The following is a 26,037-nucleotide window of genomic DNA, read 5'->3' on the forward strand; positions in this document are numbered from 1 at the left end:
AATGTGGGGGAGATTCACAAAGAGTGGACTGCAGCTGGAGTGAGTGCTTCAAGAACCACCACACACAGACGTATGAAAGACATGGGTTTCTGCTGTCGCATTCCTTGTGTCAAGCCACTCTTGAACCACAGACAGCGTCAGAAGCGTTCACAAAATCCAGCACTACATAACCATGGGGGCGTTGCGATATCCCTGTTATGGTGTGTTCGGTATGTGTATTTGGGTTCAGTATGCATGCGAGCTGAACAAATACAACCCTGTATTGAAATGCTGCACAATTTGGAATTTTTGGAGGCAAAATAAATTTAAATCCGTTGGGGATGACTCTCAGCTACCACCACACCGAATTTTAGCTCAATTTTTGCGCTGTCGTTGTCGTTTTTGCCTTGGCTAATGTCGATTAACTGTGGCCATCTTGAATCAGGCTGACTCCAAAAGTTGTTGTTGAAGATGTACATCCAGTGATTTCATTGAAATCTGTCCTCTGATTCATGAGATATTTGGCTAAAAGACAGACAAACAAACTCAGGCAGGGACATTATCGCCTGTGCTTCATGGCATCATACTCGGCTCTTAATAATACAGCTGTTAACACATACTGAAAGTAATAAAGGGCTATTACAACATTTAAATTTGTCCACATTTTAACGAGCAACATATGTACAGTATACAGGTCCTTTATTGTACAAGCTCTGGTTCTTCATGACTCAGACAAGGTTTTTGCTGTTGCTTTCACAAGTTATAAATGGACATCTGAGCCCTTGCGTCGCAGTTAAAGGGAACTGGAAGATGGGAAACCATGCTTCGCAAATTTGCCCAATTTATGCACGCACAAGCACACGTCTGGCAGAGCAACTCCGGGAGGTGGTGTTTGTATGAAAATTAAACCGGCCAGAAGGCAACATTTTATTCACAACAATCAACACTAGAAAGAAAAATGGTAGTTCAAAAAGATCTTACCTCTGCTGTGCCAAAAACGTACAGAACGCCAACCTCAAACTCAAGGTCCAGTACGTATCAAACCACTTCTCTGCTCACCCCTAATAGTCATAATTATTTTAACAATCACAACAAATACATACTGACATTTTGTTAATAATGCTCTCATGCTTACACTGTAAACAATCCAGGAGCAGACCCTTGTCTCAGTTTGACTCTGGTTATCATAAACTGCAGCAGCAATGAACTGAGAAGACAGAAAAGAAACGTTGGCACTCCCACGACCCAGTTTGAGACTACTACAGGGTGAAAGCATCTTGTTAGAGTTGCCAGACACAAGTGAAATCCTTCTCTTGTCCCCCCCCCAAAAAAAAAAAAAAAAGTTATAACTGCAGCGTGGGTGTTTTTTTGGATTCCTTCAGACGGACAGTATTTCAGTAGATACTGTACTCTGCAAGTAGTGCCAACTTATCGAGTGAGGTGAAGGTAGCTTTGGCTGTATTAAAGCTATGTTGTAAAGGCATTGGACAGCAAAATGGATTTCCCTCATTTGTTTATTTCAAACGAGAGAAGCTGGGGTCAGTTCATGCAGTTTAAATGATGACTAAAAAAGGATAATGTACACCAGCATGAAGCAACCAGGAACTTAATTATTAATTCCTAAAAACAGGAAATATATGTTCCACAAAAGTAATACATACATTTTACTTTTTAAAAATCAAATCAAAATTGAGAAGATCTTTTTTTGTAACCATAAAGATTTTAGGTTTCTACTGATGTCTTAATAATAGCAGAGGAGTATTTTTGTCAGAGTTGACCCAAGAATGAGACAGTGCTTTATGGAAAGAGACAAGTCTTTTGCTGATTAAAGGAATAATTCACTTTGTTTTTCACGTAGCATCCTGTGGCGTTGTTATCAGCGGTCAGTATCTTACCTGCAGGTGAAATCACTATCAGTTACAGCAGCATGGACTCGTAGTAGAAGAGTCCAGGTGCTGAACTGAGCTGCCTGCAGTTCAGATCTCTCCCCAACTAAAAGACATTTGACTCATCAGGAAACAAAAAAATCAGCAAATCCACCTAGAACTGCTGAACAGCTAGAATCCTACATCAGACAAGAATGGGTCAACATTCTCTCCAAAACCTCCAGCAGCTGCTCTCCTGAGTTCCTGGATGTTTACAGACTGTTGTTAAAAGAAGAAGAGATGCTTCACAGAGGGAAACATGGTCCGGTCCCAACTTTATGGAGCTGTGTTGCCGTCATTGAATACAAAATTATCTTTTTTATTCTAAAAATGGTAGCATTTCCTTTTGAAACATTTGATAGTTTTACTATGTTTCATTGTGAATGAAATATGGGTTTGTGAGATTTGTAATCATTTTTATTTCCATTTTACAAAACATCTCAAGTTTGCCTGAATTGGGTTGTAATAGTGATGTGTAATATTACCATCAATGTAAATCCCATCCGTGTTGGGAAGAACAGCATCAAAATGGTTTCAAAGACACTTGTTAAATACAGCGTCTTGGCTTGTTTCTTATCATTTTCTGTTCGTATTTGTGTTTATTTTATCATAATAGCGAAGTAACCTTCCCTGACTCTAAAGCACGGGAGAATAAAGTGTGGGCTGCTCAAACTGTCAGAGGTTTTTTTCGTTCACATTTACCAATTTAATGCCTTTATGAAAAACTAGAGTTCTGAGAAGAGGACGAGCCGAGGAGAAATGAACTTATTCTCCACGTCTCCGTTATTCTAATGCGTTTTCTTTTTCCCCATTTCAGCTTAGCTTCTGCTAATTAAAAAAGTAAGAAACATTTTTTCCTTCCGCATTATAATGTCAATATAGTGGTTTATAATGTTTGTGTGCTGACTTACTGAGAGCCAATAACATTAAAAATTGTATTCTGGTACACCTTCTATATTGCTTACAATTGTTTTTTCTGTCTGAAAACAACAAACTGATGAGTAAGAGTGACTCATTTGTAACACAAGTCTGCAGATTTACTGTATAGCTGATTAAAACTAAGCTCAAACACTGAAACACATGCTCAAGGACTAATCCAGCTATTTTCTGTGTTTTTTGCACTTGTACGGACAGCTTCTGCGCAGCCAAAGGAAAAACGGTGACAGTGAAAAATTAACTAATTTGTCAGAGGAACAGGGAAGAAAAAAAAAAGGAAAAAACAGCAGGGTGAGGACTGAAAAGTGAAGCTGCAGAAAAGGAGAGGGAGGGTGACTCAAGCAATGATTAATACTGAGGAGAATTGGAGAAAAAGGGACAATAATGAGGGAAGCGAGACATATGCACTAAATAGAGACGGAGGAGAGAGATGTCGTTTAACGACAGCTGCAGAGATGTGGCTGGCTGCGAGGCGGCAGGAACATGTGTCTCTTCTCACTTTGTGACGTTGTTAACGCACTCGTCCCGGTTTTAAAAGTGCATCGCGAACAGAGCTACGGTGCTGTGTAAGGCAGCGACGTGCGGGACTTCTTTAAAGTGTAAAACAACATGAATCCCAGACAAATCAAAAGGTCCGGCACTCGTTGAAGGAATGCTTCCATGCCAGAGATTAAACTAAGATCAGCTTATGAAGGAGTACTAGTTGCTTCATTCAAACCTCAAATTTCACTTTATGGACAGCCTCATGCTATATCGCAACATGTCACACTCAGAGGATGTGTTGTGAATGACTCTCAGCTACTACCACACCAGTCGTTAGCTCAACATGTGTAAAACTGAGTTATAGCCATTTTGGTCTTTGTTCATTTTGATTACCTGTGGAAGTCATCTTGACATGAGGTGACTCCAAACTACAATCAGTTTTATATATACATGAAATGATTACTTTCTGAGAATCTTAATAAAATCTGTTCTGTGGTTTGTGAGACACTTTGCTAACAGATGGATAGAGTTGCCTCCAGTAGTTACTGGCAGATTTTTAAGAACAAATCTTGAGCGATTTGTTTGCTTTCAAAGTATAAGTTGGGCAGGCCTCTCAGCTGATTCCACACCAAGTTTTAGCTCAATATCTGTAAAACTGACTCATGTATAGCTATTTTTGTGTTTGCAAATGTTGCTTAGCTGTGGCAGCCATTTTGACATAAACTGACTCTAAAAGTTGATCGGTTGTAAATGTACATCCAGTGACTGCTATCTGAGAGTTGCGTTAAAATTAGCCCAGTGGTTCATGAGATATTTTGCTAACAGACAGTCAAAGAAATACACACGCACACAGACATGGGCAAAAACATTTGGCGGCACGCAATAACAATCCCAGCTGAGGAATTTCATGGTTCGTCGGGCATGACATTTCAATTTTTAATGATTATTATTTTAGAAATCATGTATTAATTGCTCTATCCATCTTCCCAGACTACAGATCCTTTCATCGTTCCCTTTTTCACAGAACGGATGCAGCCTCGGCTCCGTCGGGTCCGTTTCTTTAACGAGCCGCAGCCGAACCACCACCGTTTCAGACACATGGGTGTCATTCTGTGAGCACGAGACGCCGAGCCCCGCACGCTGGTCTGCAAATCAGCCGAAAAGCTCCGGAATCAGAGCCGGCGGCTGCCTCCACCTGCGCAGAAGGTAATAACAAGAGAGGAAAGCTCCGTCTCCCCCTCTCTTAAACTAATGAGACGGAGGCTTTAAATTGCCAGGAATCCTGTCAAGGTAGTTAGACCACAAGGAGGAACCTATTAGGAGGTGAAGAGACACTTTGGTCCAATCTTTAGGGAGTGTGTTTGGTGTAACCAGCGGATCAAATTGCTCCTGTTATTAGGATGAGAAAGAAGCTGGACTTTTTTGTTTCTGCTCTAAAACATGTCAGTGTCAGCTCTTCACATGATGTATTAGGTTTTGACAGCAACCACAGGAATAAAATCCTAATGAAGTTTTCCATCTAGTTTGTAAAAACAAACATGTTGTATTCCCTTTAGAGCTGAAAATAAGTAAGCCGATGTGAAAGCATCCCCTTAGACGCAATTAAAAACAGTCCTGTTTGGTAGTTTCGCCAGAAACTCCTCGCAAACATCTTCTATTTTCTCTTCCTTTTACTGAGTTTTAGAAGGGCTTTTACCGACGCAGACTGACGACTGCGCTCAGGAACAAATCCATTTGCACAACAAAATGTCACGCTCGTCAGCTCGAATTTTTTTTAAAATTTTTTATGTGCGTTTCACTTGATACTGACTCACTCTCTTAAGTGTCCCGGCTCTTGCCACTCAGCAGCGGCGGCGACAACGGCGGCCTCCCAGCGCACTGCTGCCACCTCATTGCCTCACCGTGGGGGTCATGCTAAATGGGCAATGAGCTCTGCCCCGTTCCCTTCTAAATATAGCTCCTTCAGTCACGGCTGAAGAGTTGACTTTTTGTTTCACAGGAACACGAAACCTTTGGTCTTATGAGGGGGGGGTTCTGGCAGCTTGTTGGTGCCACGTTGCGACCCTTTCAACTTAAAGAGCACACGTTGTCCTTCTGCACCTAAACTGAGAAGAACCTGGACACTTTCCGAACAGGAAGTTGAGGGAAATGAACTCTCAATCGAGGCCTCGCGAGTGTAGCTAACCAGCTTTCTGTCCCTAGGAGGACCGTCTCACCTGTTGATCTATCTGCAGCCTTATCTCTTCAGTTTCAATGTTCAAGAAGGCGGACGTTAGCGTTTTTCCCACAAAAGGCGTTTGATCGATTTGAGGCTCAAACAGACCTAAGCAGCTTAAGTCCGAGGCAGCCAGAGCTGTAGATTCTGATCTGGGCACCTGGGTTGGAGAGATATCGACGAAGCATCCGGTGAGCTGTCAGTGGAACGTGGAGCCTCGTCGGCGGGCGCGATACCTGCCCGGTCTTGCTCGTGTTCTCCCAGGGAAGGTGGAGGGATGAGGAGGCTGATCTGGACTATTCAGATGCAGTCATGAAAAAAAAAACAGGCTGTAGAATCTGTTGCCTTGCCAACCAAGCCCCTCAGAGTGTGAGGGTTAAATATAAAAAATGCTCTGCCAGTGCAAATATAGGTTGCCATCTGTTTTCATTACGTTCCCCTTTGTATTCGAAAAGATGCAAAAGAAAAAAAAAAGCAGGGAACCACTCAGATCGTTGGCCCCTTTGCAACATGATCCTAACTGGATTTGCTTGTCGGTGCGTTGTGCTGATTACAGCACCATCATGGAGATCAATAAACGCCATCTCTGCAGCCATTACACGACTTTGAAAACGCCTGCTTTAATTTGTCGATATTGCTCGCTGACACTGTGGCGCAGATATTAAAACTAATAAATTTGCGAGCGTTTAGCACGAAACGAAACGATCAACATTAGTGAATCCCATGCCGCTTCGCTATAACCAGCAGAATACTGAATCATAAAGCCCAGTTATTTCCAGATTAAAGGGAAAGATTTCACATCTGATAAGTTTTTCGTTTTCTTCCCACCCCGCTCCCCGTGGAGCCGCTGAGATGATGGCAGCTTTTTTTTTTCCTGCCTCCCTTGAACATAAAGCAGACTTCTGAAAAATAAATAAATAAATAAATAAATAAATGGTAAAGTTTTGCGGTCAGCTTAATTTCTGTTTCTGACTATTAATCTCCAGCGGAGCCATCAGAGATACAGCGCAGGCAAGAAAACAGCAAACTTGTTGCTTAGGAACAGCGAGAAATAACCCCAACTTTTCTTGAAGCGATCTTCTCTCCTATGGTGCTCATGGCTGTGTGTGTGCGGTGCGTGAGAGTGTGTGTGTGTGCGTGTGTGTGTGTGTGTGTTGGGGGGGTGGAAGGTGGTGGGGGAGGCGGTGGAGTCAGGTTTAGCAGAGGTTGTTCCTAAGCAACAGTTTTTTTTTCCCCCTCCTTCTTTTAATTTGAAACTTGTTTGTTTTCCTCTCCCGTTCATTATCTTCCACTTTTTCCCCCCACAAACAGGAGGTTTAGTCATTAACGTCTGCCTGACATAAAACTGTGTACCCCCGCCACCACCGCCGCCACCACCTCCCTAAAAAAACAACAACAAAGTGTCACACATCATGTTTCTTCTGTTAGCTCACCTCTTCAGCCGACGTGAGGAAAACAGCAGCTTTATCTCATGTTTTACTGATTTTCCTTCAGGCTGCTTTTGGAAGACGTCCCTGTGGCGTACACGAGCCCAACATTTGACCTATACCAAATGTTGGCCGGGCTCCTGCTCCTGCTTCGGCTGTGAGGAGTTCATTCCATCCCAGCTTGGGCTGAGGTAAAACAAACAAGCAAAAAAACAGACGAACCTTTTCCTCCTCAGACTTTTTAGCCATCCTAAGCCTGCTGGACAGCTGCTAGGATGCATGTTTCATGTGCCACTTTCAAATGTCATCCTGTGACCTTATTATGTTTTAATTAAACCTGCATATGTGTGTGTGTGTGGGTGGGTGTGCAACAGGTGTGGATACACTTTAACTTTGTTCCAAGGAATTTCTTGATGAATTCAACACAATAGCTCAGTTTCAAACCGAGTGCGGTTCTCCTAAATGAATCGAGTTCCCCAGCACACTTGAAGTAATTAAACACTAATTTATTCAGCGCCGCGAAGTGCAAAACTTACCTGCAAAGCAGAGAGCGGCTGGATTATTTCACGCTCAGACTCTGACGGTAGGCGGGGCGGCTAATTGCAGCGCGTAACCCCTGCCTGTCGGCACACACTTACGCCGCACTAATTGTACTGATGTCTTTCTTTTTTTTTTTGCAGAAGAGCCCCTTTGATCTGAGCTTTAATTGGCTGCGTGTGAAGGTTTTAATCATAGTCTTCAGTCTGCACTAATTACCAAACGTCACCCTAAGAATTTTGTGATTGCCAAAATGCACTTAGCTCGCTTTACATGCCAGCATTCCCAGGAGCTCGGCAATCATCCCATGCCCCCATGTTTAAGATAATTGTGTCAAAGAAATCCCTTTTTGCAAGTAAATAGGTCCACATGTATGTTGCGCTGTAAGCTGTTCATTATATTTTACTTGATGATATTAATGGTTGAGTGTGGGTGTGTCTGTCTGTTAGCAAAATATCTCATAAACCACCAGACCCATTTTTTTGAAACTTTCAGGAAATATTGACTGGATGCACATCTACAACTGATTAACTTTTGGAGCCATCCTGATTGAAGATGGTCACTGCAGCTAACTGACCTTAGAAAACACAAAAATGGCTACAACTCAGTCATCGTGACAGAAACTGGGCTAAAATTTGATGAGGTCGTAGCTGAGAGTCGTTCACAACACATACTTCAAGTTCTCCTCACTGCGCAAGATCTTTGCTTAAAACTTCAGCACTATCTGCTGGAGTCAACGCTGTCAGTTTGTTAGCAAAATATCTCATGAACCACGAGACAGATTAAAACAAAACTTTCAGACAGTGATTATTCACAGTACATCTACACCTGATTAATGTTTGGAGTCAATTCAATTCAAGATGGCAATATAACCAATTGTTACAGCTACTGTTTTAAGCAATTTTGAGCAAAAAAACCCCCACTAATCTTGTCTTAAAATCAAATTCACTCAGCAAGAATAAACACAAGCCTTTTTCTCTTACTGACAGCCCGGTGAGCAGTCGTGAGTGAGATATTTTGTGGTATCCTGTTTACTTCCCCACTTTCAGAAGGGAATACATCTAATTAAAAGGAGCAAAATGCTTGTGGCATCGGGGCGACATCAAACTAATGAAGTCTGTTCCATTTCATGACACAAGACTATAAGAAACTAACAGTAAAAGTAGAAATTTATATAGAAAAAAAATATATATATACACACAACTTACATTACAACAACTTTACATTAAGTTTTGCAAAAGGTTTTGTACGTCCAAAGTCTAAACCAAAGCTGATTTAATTTTGTATGAACACCAAGCAGATAAGCTTGTGTATCTGCTGAAATACTTTCCATAAATACTACTATTAATGTACACAAAATCTCATATATGAAGCTCAATTTTGTACTGTATATGTCTATTTCCAGAGACGCGCTCCAGTTCAGTCTGTAATGAAATAGTGCCCTCTTTTGGAATAAAGTAGGAACTGCAAGTGTTGTGAACTTATTTCTGAAGACAACTTGAATAAAAATAAAAAAATCTTATTAGCAAGAATATATGTGTACACCTGCTACCAAGGCCTCTGAATTTTTCTGTGGTCCATCAACTCTAATGCTTTTAAGTTATGATGTTATATGTAGTGTGTGAGAGGTATGATGCTAGGATTCACAAGAATAAAGTGTTATTAATTAGATACCTTCTACTTTCTTACGTCCGTCTCTTCCCAGGTAGGTGAACAGCAACAGCTGCTGTCCTCGCAGACATTCTTGTTTTCTCACGAATTTGGTTTGACTTACAAACATGCTGCAACAAGAAGTCCTGTTTCCCAACAGACATTACCTGGTTTCTCGAGGAAATGACAACTTTAGCTTAGCACGCCACACAGAAACAAACCGTCAGCTGTACAGAGTCCGGTGGGCGGGGTTAAATTCCCAGCAGTGGGCGGGGCCAAAACTATCAGGTGACATAAGCGGCCGTTATGTGGCTGCGTCCGTCAGCTCTGTTGGGGCTAGTGGTGGGCAGCAGAGTGCTAGTCAGGAGCATGGTAGGCACTCTCTAACGTATTCAATGATTTTGCTGTTATTCTTTCACCAGACCGAGCCGTTAAACTCGTTGCTTTCTGAATCAACGCGTAGGTGACACTGAAGACTTCCTCGTTTAGTTGCGGTGCAGCGGACAAATAGGTCCGGGTGTTGTTTTGTCGCATTAACGCTAGCTTGATTAGCCGCAGCTGCTGCAATACCAGCTATGATTTCAGCAGTTTAAAAAAAAGAAGACATTGGGTAAAATCTGCTGCGCTGGATCGACCTTAGATTTTTTTCATTTTACGTAACGATAGGACAACTCCCTTGTGGACATTTCCTTTTTGGGTTTGTTTTAGATGATTATTCTGCTAGATGCTTTAATCAGTGAGAATCAACAACGCAGGTATCTTCGGTTAAATCTAATCCTTTCATTGTTATTCGAGGCGATTATGTGGCTGTCGTGGTTCACCATCTAACGCTGACTCAAATCTTTGCGTTTAATCCGCTGTTTTCCCGTCTCTAAATAGTTGTGCGTGTGTGTGTGGAAAAGTGCGGTGGTGCAGGTGGGAATTATGACACAAATAGGCCAAAGTGCGCACATAAAGTAGAGATTGGTTAACTTCCGTAAATGCTTCATAAGACTATGATTCATCCTGTTGCATAAGCTATCTGTATGTTTTTGTCCTTTTGTTTCTAGACTCCAGTCCTATAAACCTGTATCTCCAGTGGTTGTCTAATATCATGTTTTCCCATCTTTAATTAGTGTGCTCAGGCAGCAGACTGGCAGAGTGCCAAGTCCATCTACGAGTTTTCTGCCAAAGACATTGATGGGGAGGAGGTTTCTCTTGAGAAATACAGGTGAAATAAATTATCTGTACTTCAAGTTCGGCCGTTCATTGTCAGCACTTTGTCCAGCAGCTTATGATTGTTTTAGAAAGACTTGTGCCCCACCAACACTTTTGACATCATTATTGACAACACTGGTGGGGGGAAAAATTAACTTTGTCCACTGCTGGTTCACACCAGTCTCAGTCTAACCTTGATTTTGTTTATCTTTCCCCATCCCCACCCTGTCTGTCAGAGGCTATGTTTGCATTATTGTAAATGTGGCCTCTAAATGAGGAAAGACCAGGGTAAACTACACTCAGCTAGCGGGAATGCACGCCTCCTACGCTGAGAAAGGTTTACGCATCCTGGGCTTCCCATGCAACCAGTTTGGAGGACAGGTAATGTCATTAGCGGTTCAATATTTTTCAATTTCTTTTCCTTTTTATGCTCCATGAAAAGAACGTTTTTAGAGTTGCCTTTTCATAACAGTACTAGAAGATTACATTTTCAAAAGTCACTGAACGTTTGGATTTTCCTTGTGCGCCGTCCAGGAGCCGGGGACTGAAGCGGAGATTAAAGAGTTTGCCAAAGGGTACAATGCAGAGTTCGATCTCTTCAGCAAGATTGAGGTGAACGGTGACAATGCTCACCCTCTGTGGAAGTGGATGAAGGCGCAGCCCAAAGGAAAAGGAACCTTCGGAAAGTGGGTCATTGTTCTGTTTTTGTATTCAAACAGTTTTAAGGCGGTGTACTAAAATGGCTGATCCTATTTTTCTCTCCTTTTCTTCACAGTAACATCAAATGGAACTTTACCAAGGTAATCTGGGTGTTTTTATACTAATAAAAATGTTTCTTTTCAAAACTGTTTATAACTTCTTGTCAAAATTACTGAATATAAATATTTTTTCCCCCTTTTAACAGTTTCTTATTGACAAGGAGGGGCAGGTGGTGAAGAGATACGGTCCAACAGATGATCCAAGTGTAAGCTACAGCATCATTGTTTACATATTTCTGTGCATGATTTGCAGCACCTATCATAGGATGTTGGTGCTCATAGACATAACTTTTGAAGATGTCAACCCTAAAGGCAACTTGTTGATACAGAGAGAAAGATTTCTCTAAAAGTATTTATTGTACTTTGACTTTTCAGGGGGTGGTTGTGTTTAAGGTGGGGCTTTTTCTTACACAAGAAAACTTGTTTATCTGTGCAGGTGGTGGAGAAGGACTTGCCCACATACATGTAACACTACCATTTGGGTGTTCCTCTGATTCCTGACCTCTCACATGAACTTGAGGGTATCTTTGTGTGTGTGTGCCTGGACCAGTGACGGCTCTGTCTGCAAACCCATCCTCGGGAGAGGCGGAGCCTGATGATCCTCAGCGTGCAACTTATCTCCAGAGCCCACTCACACCAAACCTTGTAAGACCATGTGAAAGGACATCCATTAGATAGCCATAAAAAAAAAAAAAGTTTGCATCCTACTTACGTCCCTAAAAACAGTCATTCCTTTTTATATTAAAGACAGCTCAGCCTTTTCTGTTATGTGACAAGTTTTAAAACCAGTCAGTAGCTGTTTTCACACATTAGTTGCATCTAAAAGACAAATGGTGTTTGTTCCTGTTTTAGTAATTCACACATGCTGCACAAACCCTTCAGTGCAGAGTCTGTGTGTGTGTGTTTACACACATGAAGCAAGCATTATGGAATCAGTAGTGTGACAGCAGCACCATTGGCCAGCGTATAGAGCTTCATGTCCAATCTACCTAAATTGGCTCTGTAACTACCTCTGCCTCGGTCGTTTCGCACAACCTAACGTAAGAAGAAGGCAACTCGTACATGATGTTTGAAACGGGGATAGTATTGTGAAAACCTAAATGGCAATAATTACATAAGATTCTGTAAATCTACTGACAGTATTGTACCCACTGGATAAAAAGCTTTTGTCTTAACTCTAATGAGTTAGGTGATTTACATTAGGAAAATAAATGTTGTCTTGCACATTTTTGTCCATCTTTGTGTCTGTATATATCACTTTTTTTTTTTTTTTTTTCTCTAATTGAAGTTATTTTTCTAGAAATCAATTACCTAGGTTTAGGCTGAGTTTATGGAAATTCTAAAGCTCTATTGCAAATGTATTTTGGTTGTTTTAATTCGGGTACTGAGCAAAACGCCATTTGTTGTTTTTATCTATTTAAATTTACAAATTTAGAGGCTACAACAACATCTGAAAAGTAGAAAAGGCTTGCAAGCTATAGCACAGCAACACTTAATGTTAGTCTCAAATCTATTAAAAAGGAGAATATGTAAGTAGAACAAATGAGTGGGTTATGGGTCATTTGTGTAAGATGATTTTAGCATTAACATGTATGCCAAGAACATATTATTTATAAGGAACATAACAGTCAAATCATTCTTGTACTATAAGCCCAGGAAGTGTTTTTATTGGGTTATCTGATCAAAAAGATAATTTCAGGTTTTTTTTTTTTGTTTGTTTGTTTTTTTGCACCTAAAGCATATACTCAGCATGTGTTACTAATTATTGCAAAATGCAATATTAGTGTATTACTGTAGTTCCACTTAATTAAAGTCATTTTATAGCTGGGTAATTGAATGTGTTTTTAGTTTGTATCAAATCTTACCAGCTGCATGAGTTTAAACTCTACTCAAAACAGTAGTACTGACATGCTTTACTGTTCTTTTAAAACGACATCTCCATTATAAATGTGTTCACATAGAAGTTACTTTTTAGTTTATAAGAGCTCTTGTCTATATATATATATATATATATATATATGTGTGGGGGGGGGGGGTATTTATGTAATGCAGGTACACCAATAGCATAAATGTAAATGCTACACCACACTAAGGCTACATTAAAAAATAAAAATATACAGTTTTACTTTAATGCTGTGATGTTGATAAGGATGGCATGTTTACTTACAGAATTTATTAGGCGAAGGATATTGGGTGTTTTGTCATGTTAAATTAGTTTTAATCCTCCGTACTTCTTAAAGAAATCCAAAACTAAAAGCCTCCATATTCGGCTTATTACGTTTCCTGTGATGTTGCCGTAGCGGCGCGCGCGCGCGCAGGACGCTGACGAACCGCTGACGCACAGCTGGCTCCGCGCGTGACGACGGCGCTCCGCTGCGAAAACTCGCATTCCAGAAGCGATGTAGTACGGAGAGCTGCTGCTGCTGCTGCGGTAAATACCGAGCGGGGGCTGAGATGCCACAACTGTTTGTCCGTCTGCGCCGCAGCATCTGGGTCCTGTAAGGCTGACGGCGGCCCGGGAGATGGAGTCGGTGGAGACCGCGGAGAAAACCGGGAATGACGGAGGCACGAGCGACTGGCAGTCCGATGGAGACAGCGGTACGTATGTTAAATAATAATAATAAAAATAAAAATGTAGTACACTTTGTTTTTGGAAGGACAGCTGTAGATGTGTCATTAGACGGGTATGGAGCTAACAGTATGAGAATGAACGCGGTTTAAATTCCTCCAAGACACTTAAAGAAAGCAGGAGGGGATCTGTGCAGATGAATAATAAATAGGGCAGATAATAGTTTCAGGATTCCAGTCACCATTGCTCCAGTACAAATGTCAGTGGGCTGACACAACCAGGAGCAATCACATATTCAAAATGAACGTAGCTGCTGTTTTATTTGCACACACAAATTCACTTGCACAGACAAACATGGTGACAAATGATGGTCATTTCACTCCCATCATCCCAGTGTTTACACCTCTCACATCCTTCTGTGTCAGTCTGGAGAGGGCCCTTACATAACCTGAAATTCTAACAGGAATCGCTCACTGCTGTCCTGTAGATGTGAACTGCATTAAGGAGGAAAAGGAAAAAAAAAAAAAAACAGATGTCATTTAGTTCATCAGGTCCAGCAATATGTTGCAGCACGCTGGCCGTCTGTGCACAGATGCTTAAACAGTCAGAGAATGTAAATGCAGAATCAAAATGTACCTTTGTGTTTCCTCCTGTCACAGTAATGTCACAGCTAGCAGACATGGTTTCAGCTGATAAAAGATTTAATCCTCTTTACACACACTCAGGCCTCAAGGTGCACTCCAAACCCACGAAGACTAAGCTATTGCTCAGTTATCGACGGGATCATGCTATAAAGGCACATTTTTTCCTAAGATTTTGAAATATTTCTATATTAATTGTCTTCCGGGCAGCCTGCTCATCACAAATATTGCAGTGTCCTGCTTGTTGCATGCAGCTTAGTGACACATTATTCTGATCTGACCCTAATCCCACCCAGACTCTGTGTGCTCCTGTCCTACACTCCTAATTGTTCCTGTATTATAATCTGCAGGTCTGAACGTCCAGACGGAAAACAGGCTTTCTGTTGCGCCTCTGCTCCACCCCAAAAAGTTTCTAATATGGTTCAGCCAACGTGTACACATTAGACAAAAAACTTTACAGCAGTCTTCTCTGAAATTCAGGGAAGGGAATAAATCCAATCCAGATTATAGCATTACCTTAAATTTTAATTGCTGTTAAATTTTGCACAAATATCTGTAATGTTTACATTTTGACACCTGTGGTACACTGTCATTTTCACTGTTGCAGTCACACAACTTTTATTTGTTATAAATAAAATATCCGTAGAATGAATTTTCTGCACGGTGCAGTGATGATAATAATTAAAAAACAGGTATTTTTCATTTATGTTGATCTTAAGGTGAAACCTACATATTTCTAATCTGTCTTGTTGAGCTGTAATGACCTTAACTTAAGCAAAATAAATAAAACTGGCACAATCATTTGATTAAAGGCTAACATTCCCATCAGCCTTGGTTTGACTTGGTATTATCTGATATTATTCAAATGTTTGTCTGCAGATACACTAAAGATCAGATGCAAAATTTTGACTTTTTCAAACTGGTATTATTTACATTTTGGCATTTTATAATTACATTTTTACAGTTCGACTGCATTACATTGAATTCTAATTGAATTGAATTAGCCTGGATTTCAATCTGTTGTCAGGCCTTTGCTGTATAAGTAAACTAAACTAAACTGAAACCACTGCATACAGTTTTTAAGAAACCAAATGTTTCAAGGAGCAAAAACAGAGAGCTAATGTTAGCACGCAGCTCAATGTACTTCTGCACCAAACTGCACTGTTGAGAGTCAAATATGCACCTAAAGAATTTGAATAGCTTACTGTTTTACAAGGATTTCCAAATCAAATATGTTGCACGTTAGTTGACGGGTTTGACAGTCACATTTCCTGTACTGAGTTGTGTCATCCATTAGTGGCAGCACCATCTGCTGCAGTGTTTGTCATGGAACTGAACATGGTTTAAAGATTCATCCTCCAAGCTTTATCGGCAGCACTTTCCTTAATCTTCAACATCAGAGTGTGAAAGTCAGCACTAACAGCGAAATGCCTCCTTTCTGTTCACCTCCCTCTTCCCGTCCCCTTGTCCTCCGCACGCAGACGCAGTTTAGTTCTTCTTGTTGGTTGACAAGAGTCTCTCTAATCCTTGTGCGTGATTGGACGGCGATGTGATCCAGAGCCCTCGGCCAATGACGGCGCTCAGATTAGAGAGGATGTCAATCCAATAGAGTTTTTTAACTCATCTGTACAAATCTCACTGATCCGGGAACAGAAAACACGGAGCAGTAGTCTCACTTCTGCCTGTCAAAGTTTGCATTGGCCGTGTTGTTTTTGGTTTAGTTTTGCGTTTGCTTGTTTTCATTCTGGATCATCAGACAGCTGGTAAACTTTAGGCATTACACTCTCCTGCTGGTGAGTTGAACCACTAATTTATCTGGATCAAGTCAAAAGAAAGCTGTTAAATCGTCTTTTTACCTGCATTTTGTTTAATCTGCGAAACTGTTTACATCTTTGGTAAAGAAGCCACTAATTAAAAGCATCACAGTCTGATGAGCCGTTCTCTACTCTGTAGGTTAAGTTTTTTTTTTATCTGTTTCTGTTGGTAAGTATTAGCTGTGCAAAAAAACTTGTGATCATTTTTACCCACATATGAAGGTATCTTATGCTTGTTTATGGTGTTTAAATTTATAAGCTTTACCTGGAGTGTGATCCTGCAGTCAGAGCCACTTCACCCTGCTAAATAACACTTGATGATAAATAATCTATTGAACCAGACACCTCTTAATCTGTTTTTCTCTTTCTTTGGTTTGTCTGCAGATTCAGCCCAGAAGGTTCAAGTAACAGAGGTGAGAGCTCAATTCACATGATACACCCGACTCTCTCATCTGCCTTCTTTTTTCCCCCTCATCCCCAGTTGTCCTCTAAGCTAGTTTCTTGCACAATTCAGTTCAGCCTTGATGGAGACAATATATACTGTTTGCAATAACTTTAGTATTATTTATTTTTGTGTTACAGATGCCCTCCCTTTTCGGTGCAGACCAGTCTCGTGAGAAGAAGATTGGCCACAGGAGGGTGGACGCCTCTGGAGAGACAACATACAAAAAAGTAGTTTAAAGTTGCTTAACTGCTTGTAGTATCCTGTACTATTTTCCAGCTACACGTTAACTTGCTCTTGTCTCTGCTCTTCACCTTCAGACCACCTCATCTGCACTGAGAGGGGCCATCCAGCTGGGTATCGGATATACTGTGGGCAACCTCAGCTCCAAACCTGAGAGAGATGTCCTCATGCAGGACTTCTACGTGGTGGAAAGCATCTTCTTCCCCAGGTGTGTTTACAGACGCTGACGGCGGTTAACGAGCGTGACGCGTTTATTCTATGTTTTCATCGCCTTTTATTCTCTTTCCTGCAGCGAGGGCAGTAACCTCACTCCAGCCCATCACTTCCCAGACTTCAGGTTTAAAACCTACGCTCCCGTGGCCTTCCGGTACTTCAGAGAACTTTTTGGGATACGACCAGATGACTACCTTGTGAGATACTTGTCTTTGATCGTCCATATACTCTTCTAAAGAGCAGTTTTACTCAATTATGAAACAGATTCTGTGTTATGGTTGAAATTATACCAATGAAACTTACTGAAACTCACTATTTATTAGCACTAAGTCATGACATTTGGCTACAAAAGATAATAAATGCTGACAAAAGTTCTTTTTTTAATGTCTTATCTCTAAAAATAATGACAAATAACTAATAGTAAGTGTTCCACTGTAAATTAAAGTGTTTTAAATTTGAAAATTTACATAAAAGAACATAATAAAGCCAGGAAAACAACAAACCACATAATCTAGATAATCAAAAATTGTCTTGCTTGCATTTAATTTTATACACTATAACAAATGATTCATGTGTTTTGAATTCCTGTATGAAAGGGTTTGCTCGACGATCGGTCAAATTAGCACATCTCTGTGAAGGTTAAGATTTTGCACACATGGCTTCACCCTTGCTGTGACTTCCAGAGTGCTCAGCGGCAGGCTACCTGTGCCAAGCAGGGATTAGTGTTTTTTATCTTCCAGGTCGTAGCAGCAGACAGTCAGCACAGCTTGTGATTGTATCTGCATGCTTTTGCCTTGCTCGTAGAGCATAAATGCATCGTTTCAAACAAGTCACAAAACATCTAAATACATTGTCAGACAAATTAACTACATGCAAAGATCCCCCTTTTTTCTTTCCAATTTAAATCTTGAGAAGTTATTTGTTTTCACAAATTTCGTTCTTTAAAATAAAATGATACATTTGTCCTATAACACACAGATTGATTGATATACTGTAAGTAAACGGTAAAGATACAAATAACAAATTATTTTTTAAATCAGGCTTAGTACCAACAAGAAATACTATTATCATTTTGTAGCCAAGGCTAAAATATGTGTGAACTTCTCAGATGTGAATTGAAGTGTCTTGAGGCAATCTGCTTGTCCTCCGTCTCTCCATTCAGTATTCACTGTGTAATGAGCCGCTAATTGAGCTGGCCAATCCAGGAGCTAGTGGCTCCATCTTCTATGTAACCCGTGACGACGAGTTCATCATCAAAACCGTCCAACACAAGGAGGCCGAGTTCCTGCAGAAACTGCTCCCTGGGTATTATATGGTGAGAGCCAAAAGTCACTCCAGTGTTACGCTTTTAATGTTTTGAATAAAGAACGTGAACACAGTGAAATGCACAGTATGAAAGAAAATGTCAAAGTGCGTGTGGGTTGTTTGTGTACGTGACCACGTGGTTACGTGGTCACGTAGAAGCTCTGTAACAGAAGCTTCTAGTTATCTTTATCCGCTTTATCCAACCTCCTGGTGTTGGCCCGCTGTCAGCTGCAACGTCAGTAGCTGCCTGTGTGATGGGCGAAAGCAAAGATCCACGCTCAGGACTCCTTAAAGGTTTAGCAGCAGCATGTGGGCAAGTCACGCTGTCCGGCAGGTGGCTGCTCCTGGTGCAGCGACACATGGAACACGAGCTTGATTAGCATAAATAAAATGTCACCTCTCTTTTCTCGTACCTCACTCTCGTCCTCCTAGAACTTGAATCAGAACCCCCGCACTTTGCTGCCCAAGTTCTTTGGCCTCTATTGCATCCAGTGCGGAGGCAAGAACATCCGAATTGTCGTGATGAACAACATTTTGCCGCGCTCCGTAAGCATGCACCTGAAGTTTGACCTGAAGGGCTCGACGTACAAGAGACGAGCGTCCAAGAAGGAGAGAGACAAGGCCAGGCCGACTTTCAAAGACCTGGATTTTCTGACGGATGTCCCAGAGGGCCTCATTCTGGACCATGACACGTTCAGCGCTTTGATCAAAACACTGCAAAGAGACTGCCTGGTGAGAAAGAGAAAAAGAAGGAAATGCCCCAAGCTGCAAAATTCAAATGCAAATAAACAAAATAAATTTAAAAAAAATCTAATATATTCTTTGTTTTGTGTTAGGTTCTGGAGAGTTTCAAAATTATGGACTACAGTTTGCTGCTTGGCATCCACAACAAGACCCAGGCAGAGAGAGAGCATCAGTCCCAAGGGTCCCCCTCCGGAGGGGGGGACGAGAAGAAGCCTGCGGGGCAGAGGGCCTTGTATTCCACCGCGATGGAGTCCATTCAGGGGGGGTCCACGTGCAGGGACACGCTGGACCACGACGACACGTGAGTCGTCGCGTTTGCACACGCCGTACAATGGAAATGACACACGATGCAAACTTGTCTTTCCTGTTTCTAGTATGGGTGGTATCCCTGCTGTGAGCAGTAAGGGAGAGTGCCTCCTGCTGTTCGTTGGAATTATTGACATTCTGCAGTCCTACAGGTAAGGAAGCAGTCTCGTCGCTGCAATTGTAATAGTTTCAACACTGGCAATCAGCCGCAGGTGGGTAACTGTATTTAAATGTCTTTTCTGACAGAATGATTAAGAAACTGGAGCACTCGTGGAAGTCGCTCATCCATGATGGAGTAAGTTGCTTTCATGCTTTGTAGTCTCCTTTGTCTAGGCACACCAAACCACATCAAATTTTAAACATCTATTTGATTCCATCGTGTTCTTTGATTGTAACAATCATTCGACTGCTTGTCTCCCCCCTCACAGGACACAGTGTCAGTCCACAGGCCGAGCTTCTACGCCGAGAGGTTCTACAAATTCTGCAGCTCAGTTGTCTTCAAGAAAAGCTGCTGTGAGTTTACAGCTGTACATAGGCGTCATGCAAAGGCATGAAAAGCTGAAGTAAATCACATCCTCCCTTCACAGCACTGCGATCGTCTCCGTCTAAGCGAGGCAGGGGGACGTTCTCCTTGTCCAAGTCTGGTGGACAGCGTCCCTCAGTGAGTGAGGAGAGGCAGGAAAACTTGGACAACTTAGAGAACCTGCGAGGAGCTCGCAACTTTCCTGTGCTGGAAGACAGCGGTATGTTACTCTTTAAATGTTTAACACTTCGAAAGGACTTCTCTTTAAGTAGTAAAAAACAACTTTTAATGAGCAGGGACTAGATGTATCTGTCTTGGCTCATGATGTTGTATTTTATGCTACTCAGGTAGGGAGCCACCCTGCACCCCTCCCTCATTCGAAGATGCTACCACGGCCTCTATAGCTACCACTCTATCGTCCAACAACTCTATACCCACCACCCCATTTGATACACCAGAACATCCACGCTGCAGAAGACAAATGCCTTCACCGAATGTGGCCAGGTGGGAAGATTTGCATTGACATGATTTGAAACATTACGCTTTCATGTAAGCTCACACGTTGTTGTGTGTTTTCTCGTGTTGTAAAAAGATCCCAAAAAGAGGTAGTGGAAGTCCACAGTGATCGACAGGAGACCATAACAGTGGAGGTGGAGCTGAGGTACACATATAAGTCGAATCAAAATATCAAAAAAGAAAACTTTTTTGTGTGTTTTCACAGTTTTTTTTTATTTTCTCTTATCCAGCCAAATCCCACAGAGCACTGAGCTCACGCAGATGACTGACTTCCCCTCTTCCAGCCAACAATCACTCGCTCATCCAACAGTCGCTTCATCCACCCCTCATTCGTCCTCCGCCACCCTTCCTCCTTCCTTTGTGTCATCCTCCTCCTCTCCTCAATGTGTTGCCCAGTCATCTGCTACACTCTCTTCGTCCATCCGTCCGTCCAACAAACCGCTCACCTCCCAGGGTGCTGCTCGGCCTTTAACTCTTTCCTCTCCGGTGTCTCAGTCAGCGGTGATGTCCGCACTGGCAGATTTGCCTCCGAGCACCTCCTCCCTCCCTCCCGCCTCAGCGTTTACCCCCATTCGCCCCGCGTCCAGCCGCTCCTCCACCCAGAGCTCCTCTCAGCATGCCCCATCAACACCTCCCTCCTCTGCCCCCTCAAGCCCCCGTGCGCCTCAGCGGGTGCCGCGTGCACCACAAAATCAGCTGTCGGTGTCCAGCAGCCACAACTCGTTGGACGGAGAGGTGCAAGTTTCGGACATTTATTTCGTAAGTTCATATCCAAATGTTTTACAGCTTTTTTTTTTTTCTGATAATATTCAAAGAGCGCTAAGGAACCAGTTTACATAGAACAAACTAAAATGATTGGACAGATTACAACAACATGCTAAACTGAGAGTTTCTGAATAAATGAAAATCCAGTGAGTAAAGATAATTTACCTTTTGTTTCTCTTTGATCTGTGGGCTCTTCTGCAGTGGTCCAGTCAGGATAGCGTGGTAGAGTTATGATGGTGAGGAGGTCTGGGTGTGCTGCAGTCTGCACGCACTATAAGAGCTTTCCTTGCTGCTTTTATTTATTTATTTATCTTTTTCCTTTCTGATGCACAAAGCTTTCACTGGGCATCTTTTCAGCTTCTGAATATCATAAAAAGACAAGTTGTCTCACCTGCACAGCATGAAGCCTGTCTGTTCATCTGTCAGCTGTCTATGTCGTATCTGGAGTTTGTCACATTATCATATTCATTCTGGAACTCTGATACATCCTAGTTTTTCTGTAATACTGTAATATACTCTCATTTCTTCACACGTGTGTTCATCTCTGTGTGTGTGTGTGTGTGTCTGACCATCAGTATGCAGATGGAAGATATTGGGTGTACTCTCCGGTTCTCGGTCGTCGTAAGCTTAACTCTAGTTCAAGTTACAACGTAAGTCACCAGTTAGGTAGTCATTTAGAAGACTGGGAGGTGTAATATTCTTGCTACAAGCTACAGCTCATTTCTCATTTCCCCTGAACAGTCATTTGAACATCTGTGACCTTGGCTGTGCAGTTAGTTTATTTTTGCTTGGATAGGCTTGATGCTTTTAGTGATTCCCTAAGATGCTGCTTTTAGCTGACAAGCTGATTGCAGCTGTTTTTGCTTTGCTACCCCGAAACCTAACTTTCTAGCGTTTGGAATTACCTGATTTAAAAAGCTGTACTTTGTATGTTTTAAATGTTGTGACTAAATTTGCATTGATGAAGTATAATTACAGCTGTAAAATGTTTATGGATTTGCATTAGTGCCCCTGGCCTTCAAACTTGCACAGTGCAGCTTTAAAATAGTCCATGTTTGTACAATGTCTACAAATCTGAGTTCTCTCTTCTCATTTACTGTCCTGCTGCCCTCTGCTGGCTGATTGTTCACACTACAGACTCAGGAGGACCAGAGCTGGGTGAACTCTCCTTTTCACTGCAGCTCGGAGTCCAGAAGAGGCTCCGATGGGGAGAGTGAGACAGTAAGTCTGTAGTTCGTTTGTGATGTAAACACTGAGCACAGAGATGAGCAGATCTGTCTGTCTGGTTATTAATCATCCTTATTTCTCCTTCAGTAATTCCCTTTGGAGTCAGCAGCAATGGGAGGAGTCTCTAAGTAGAAAAGCTGTGAGGTTTTAACGATAAAACCACCAAGACACTGAAGATTTATTGCTGGAGCTGCATGTTGGAGCCTGCTTTGCAAAAATACTAAGAGTTCAACTTAAAAAAAAAGCGTTTTGAGAGACTAAAATGAAAGCAAAAGGCAGAACTATCAACAACATGATAGAAAACATCAATCACTGGACAATCTGTCCAAAATTTCAACAGAAATCAAGCAGCACAATCAGCTGCGTACCACTGTGAGTATAGTGTTTTGTAAAAAAAATCCAGTTTTGCTGCTTCCATCATCAGAAGAATTCATGCTTTCAGTTCAAACACTGGTCAAACTAACTTAACACAAAAGTTAAAAAAACTCCAACATTGGTCCATACATCAGTTTTTTTTCCTCTTACACGGAGTTTGGTTGCAGGAGCAGCACACTAAGGAGCAGAGTGGGCCCCAATTTTTTTTCCCAGCTCCTCCTATGCAAAATGTGTGACTGATTTCTAATACTGACTTAAATATAATTATTCCCGGCTTTCCTTCCACCATGGTTTTAATTAGGGGCATGTGAGCTTTGTGGAATTTTATTTATCAGTATACATGGTTAGTTGAAAACACACTCAGCCACAGTAAATGTTTCATCTGTTGTACATAACATACTCTCCTTTTTAATTCTTCCAGTGCTGTGTGGTGGTCCACTTAGCAAATTTTGATTCGATGTCAAAGGTTAAGTTAAAATGGCCTTATTTACTAAATACTTAGCCGTACATTTTTTAAAAGTATTTTCCAGTCAAAATGTTACTAAGTTTAAAGCAACTATTTTTTGGCAGAGTAAACATATTACAAAAGAATATAAGGAAAAAGAAAATCTAACTGTATTTTGTAAATTGTGGGTTTGCATGTGTTTAAGCAGATTTACGCCGGTTTGTTATGTCTCTGTGTGTGTGTGCATGTGTTTGCATGCATACGAGCTAAGACTGGGAGACATACGTAGAGTTCTCTATCCTCCTTCTATGTCATATTGTCGAAAGTTGTTGTTATTGTTTGAACCAGCAATAAGCATGTTGGATTTACGAGGAGGGGGGGATAAAAAAGCAAACTTTGGCTCAGTTTGTTGAAAATGGGCTGTGGTTGTCTAAAAAAAAATGAAAGTGTGCTGAACTGACATACCCTGTATTTTCCATGCAGTTTACTTAAACAAGACTGGAACACAACACTACGTGAATTTCCCCCTTGTCTGACTGCTGATGTTAACCTGCTGTTTGTAGATTATCACTGTGAAAAATACAATAAAGATTATATTGTCTAAATGTTGTTGATTAATTTAGACCAAGCCACCAGATGGCGCCACAGAGCTTATAAAAGGCACAAAACTCAGTGTTGATTGGAAAACTATTCGCTGTCTTTTGTGTTTTTAGGAACTTCATCCCTCCTAGTTGCATTATGAAATTAAAATGTCCAGCGTATGCTCCAGTACGAGCCACTTGTGTAGGTCTGCTGATGGACCATAAAACAGGGGCTCAGTTTTAAACCCTCATAGCTCAGCTCTCCACATCACGTTGACATTTTAATGCACACAAACGTAATGATATAAAATCTTGATTGCTTGACCCGGAATGGATGGATTTGATTGGCTCAGGCTTTACTACTACAAATACGATGACATGAAATAAAACAAAGATTCAGTCATTCTTCACAAACACTTTTTTTAGCTTGAGTAATACTGGTTCTTATCTATAAAAATGCACTTATACGCAGAACATAAAATTAGGCTACTTCCAATAAATGCATCTGGAGAGAGGAAAAGTGCTGTGTGTGTGCAGGTGTGTGTGTGTGTGTGTGGAGGTATAAGTCGGAGTTGTGAATGTCACTCGTGCTGACAAGTCAGCCATGTCCGCCCATGATGGAATGTGTGATGGACAAGGATCAGCGGCCACCTGACCAATTGGCCTGGGATGAAATTGTCCTACACACGCACCCACCCACGCACTCACAATCCTCTTCCTCCTTCCCCAGCATGTTCAATCACCTCTTCCCTTTTTTTTCCTCCCAAAGGACTCGTCAGAGGTCCAACTGACTAACTCTGGCAAAAAGAGAGATTCAAAATTGTACATACTTTTAGCAAAATATATCTGTCAAGCTAAAGTTTAATAAGAATTGTGTTATTAATCTTTGTAAGGAAAACTCTGGATTTCTTTTAATCACCTCACTGTAGTCTTATCTGACTAGTGACTTCATTATGATGATCATATCACCTCAGTTTACTGCAGTAATCTTATTCGCTGTCCCAATGCCACAGTACAGTCATTAGTGCAGTGGTTCCCAAAGCTGGCTTTGGGACCTCACTATGTTGTGAATCACCAAGTGGGGGACTTGAAATGATCTCTAGGAATAAAAATAAATTCAAAAACAGTTACTAATAGTGTATTTGTTTTGCTACAATTACTACAAAAGATTATAATGAGTCAACGCAAGTGCATAAAAATAATAAAGCGATGGTTGAAGCTGCTTGTGTTGTCGTTATGATCTTGTTTATTTGACTTATTGGAAATATTGTATTCCTCAGCCAGCGATAGTGAGAAGCTGAGAAGTTTAGGAAGCGCCTTGCCGTTTAAAAATAGTCCCACAGATATGTGTTTTTTTTAAGAACCTTCTAAAATATTTAAAATGTTTGCATTCAGTAGAAACATGCTGAAGGCTTGGAGAGAGGTAGAAACTAAGGGTGTAATGTTTCCATCAGGCCTGGATGGAGCCGTCTTGCATCCGCGTTCGGCTGCTTTAGCTGTTTGCCACAGGCTAATTCTTTGCCTGTCAGACGGATTGAAGGCAGTATAAATATCTCTCTCTGTTTCTGTCCTTTTTTGCTCTTTCTCCCACTGTTTGCTTCCATCCGAGTATCAGATACCTGTGACTTTGAACAGGAATAATCTCCTACTGAGGATCACAGCAAAAACACCTGTGCAGGAAAACGGAAAAGCGGGGACAAAATAGCCAGTTATGTTGATTTGTTTTTTTTTTTTATTATTATTTTTTTTAATTTGATTCAAAAAAATGCGGAGTGGCAGCACCTGTACCGAAAGTGAACGGGTCATCTCAAAGCCGAGCTTTCATCTGCGGGGAGCATAAACAAATGCCTTTGTTCCTTCAAAGAAGAACGGGGCGAAAAGCCTCAACAAACAGGGTGAGTGTGCAGTTTGTGTGTCTGCACGTGAAAGGAGAAAGAAAGGGAAGCAGAAAGAGAAAGAGAGAGAGAGACAGAATGCAGAGACAGATCAAAGCAGGGGGTATGTTTTTGAAACCCTGTGTGGGAGGTGAAGCCTCACCTACCCAGAATGCCTTGCCTCTCTCCTTCCAGCCCACTCAGGTTTTTCGGAGCATCACTTTTCTTTTCAGCTACCCCTTCATCAGTCATCTCCAGCTATTCTCAGAGAGTCTTAAGAAGGTGATTTGATGTGAACCAGCAGTCAGTCTCTGATCTACATAACCTGCATCTCCCACTCATAGTTT

At 41.5% G+C, this 26,037-nt stretch overlaps 2 protein-coding genes across 6 annotated transcripts; both read left to right on the forward strand.

Moving 5' to 3' along the window:
• The first annotated feature begins 9,403 nt into the window (after positions 1 to 9,403).
• Positions 9,404 to 12,331, forward strand: LOC108239424 (phospholipid hydroperoxide glutathione peroxidase-like). Of its 2 annotated transcripts, none has more exons than XM_017422122.3 (7): positions 9,404 to 9,524; positions 10,268 to 10,362; positions 10,586 to 10,730; positions 10,884 to 11,035; positions 11,125 to 11,149; positions 11,254 to 11,313; positions 11,544 to 12,331. In XM_017422122.3, exons 1-7 carry the CDS (start codon positions 9,459 to 9,461, stop codon positions 11,574 to 11,576), a joined length of 576 nt encoding a protein of 191 aa, XP_017277611.1. In that variant the 5' UTR covers positions 9,404 to 9,458; the 3' UTR covers positions 11,577 to 12,331. The 2 variants fall into 2 exon arrangements, with proteins under 2 accessions (XP_017277611.1, XP_024863026.1); XM_025007258.2 differs by lacking the exon at positions 9,404 to 9,524 and adding an exon at positions 9,763 to 9,907.
• Positions 12,332 to 13,259: 928 nt separating this feature from the next.
• On the forward strand, positions 13,260 to 23,829 carry LOC108239537 (phosphatidylinositol 4-phosphate 5-kinase type-1 gamma). 4 transcript variants are annotated; one of them, XM_017422304.3, is made up of 18 exons: positions 13,260 to 13,705; positions 16,516 to 16,544; positions 16,714 to 16,803; positions 16,894 to 17,024; positions 17,109 to 17,226; positions 18,192 to 18,344; positions 18,767 to 19,066; positions 19,171 to 19,379; positions 19,453 to 19,536; positions 19,631 to 19,679; positions 19,813 to 19,897; positions 19,972 to 20,127; positions 20,255 to 20,411; positions 20,500 to 20,568; positions 20,654 to 21,182; positions 21,764 to 21,838; positions 22,326 to 22,409; positions 22,503 to 23,828. In XM_017422304.3, exons 1-18 carry the CDS (start codon positions 13,630 to 13,632, stop codon positions 22,503 to 22,505), a joined length of 2,397 nt encoding a protein of 798 aa, XP_017277793.1. In that variant the 5' UTR covers positions 13,260 to 13,629; the 3' UTR covers positions 22,506 to 23,828. The 4 variants fall into 4 exon arrangements, 3 of the variants coding, with proteins under 3 accessions (XP_017277793.1, XP_017277794.1, XP_017277795.1); XR_003039390.2 differs by lacking the exon at positions 21,764 to 21,838 and adding an exon at positions 21,390 to 21,424 and having other exon boundaries at positions 13,262 to 13,705; positions 22,503 to 23,829; XM_017422306.3 differs by lacking the exon at positions 13,260 to 13,705 and adding an exon at positions 15,946 to 16,110.
• Positions 23,830 to 26,037: the final 2,208 nt, after the last annotated feature.

Source organism: Kryptolebias marmoratus, linkage group LG20, assembly GCF_001649575.2.
Source record: "Kryptolebias marmoratus isolate JLee-2015 linkage group LG20, ASM164957v2, whole genome shotgun sequence".
Classification (NCBI taxonomy): Eukaryota; Metazoa; Chordata; class Actinopteri; order Cyprinodontiformes; family Rivulidae; genus Kryptolebias; species Kryptolebias marmoratus.

Excerpts from the sequence above, each read along its gene's own strand:
- LOC108239424 (XM_025007258.2), top strand. The coding sequence starts at position 10,662 with ATGCACGCCTCCTACGCTGAGAAAGGTTTACGCATCCTGGGCTTCCCA. Across the intron at positions 10,731-10,883 it reads GCAACCAGTTTGGAGGACAG|GAGCCGGGGACTGAAGCGGA; the intron begins GTAATGTCATTA and ends TGCGCCGTCCAG. Across the intron at positions 11,150-11,253 it reads TCAAATGGAACTTTACCAAG|TTTCTTATTGACAAGGAGGG; the intron begins GTAATCTGGGTG and ends CCCTTTTAACAG.
- LOC108239537 (XM_017422304.3), top strand. The coding sequence starts at position 13,630 with ATGGAGTCGGTGGAGACCGCGGAGAAAACCGGGAATGACGGAGGCACG. Across the intron at positions 20,569-20,653 it reads ACAGTGGAGGTGGAGCTGAG|CCAAATCCCACAGAGCACTG; the intron begins GTACACATATAA and ends TCTCTTATCCAG. Across the intron at positions 21,183-21,763 it reads AAGTTTCGGACATTTATTTC|TATGCAGATGGAAGATATTG; the intron begins GTAAGTTCATAT and ends TCTGACCATCAG.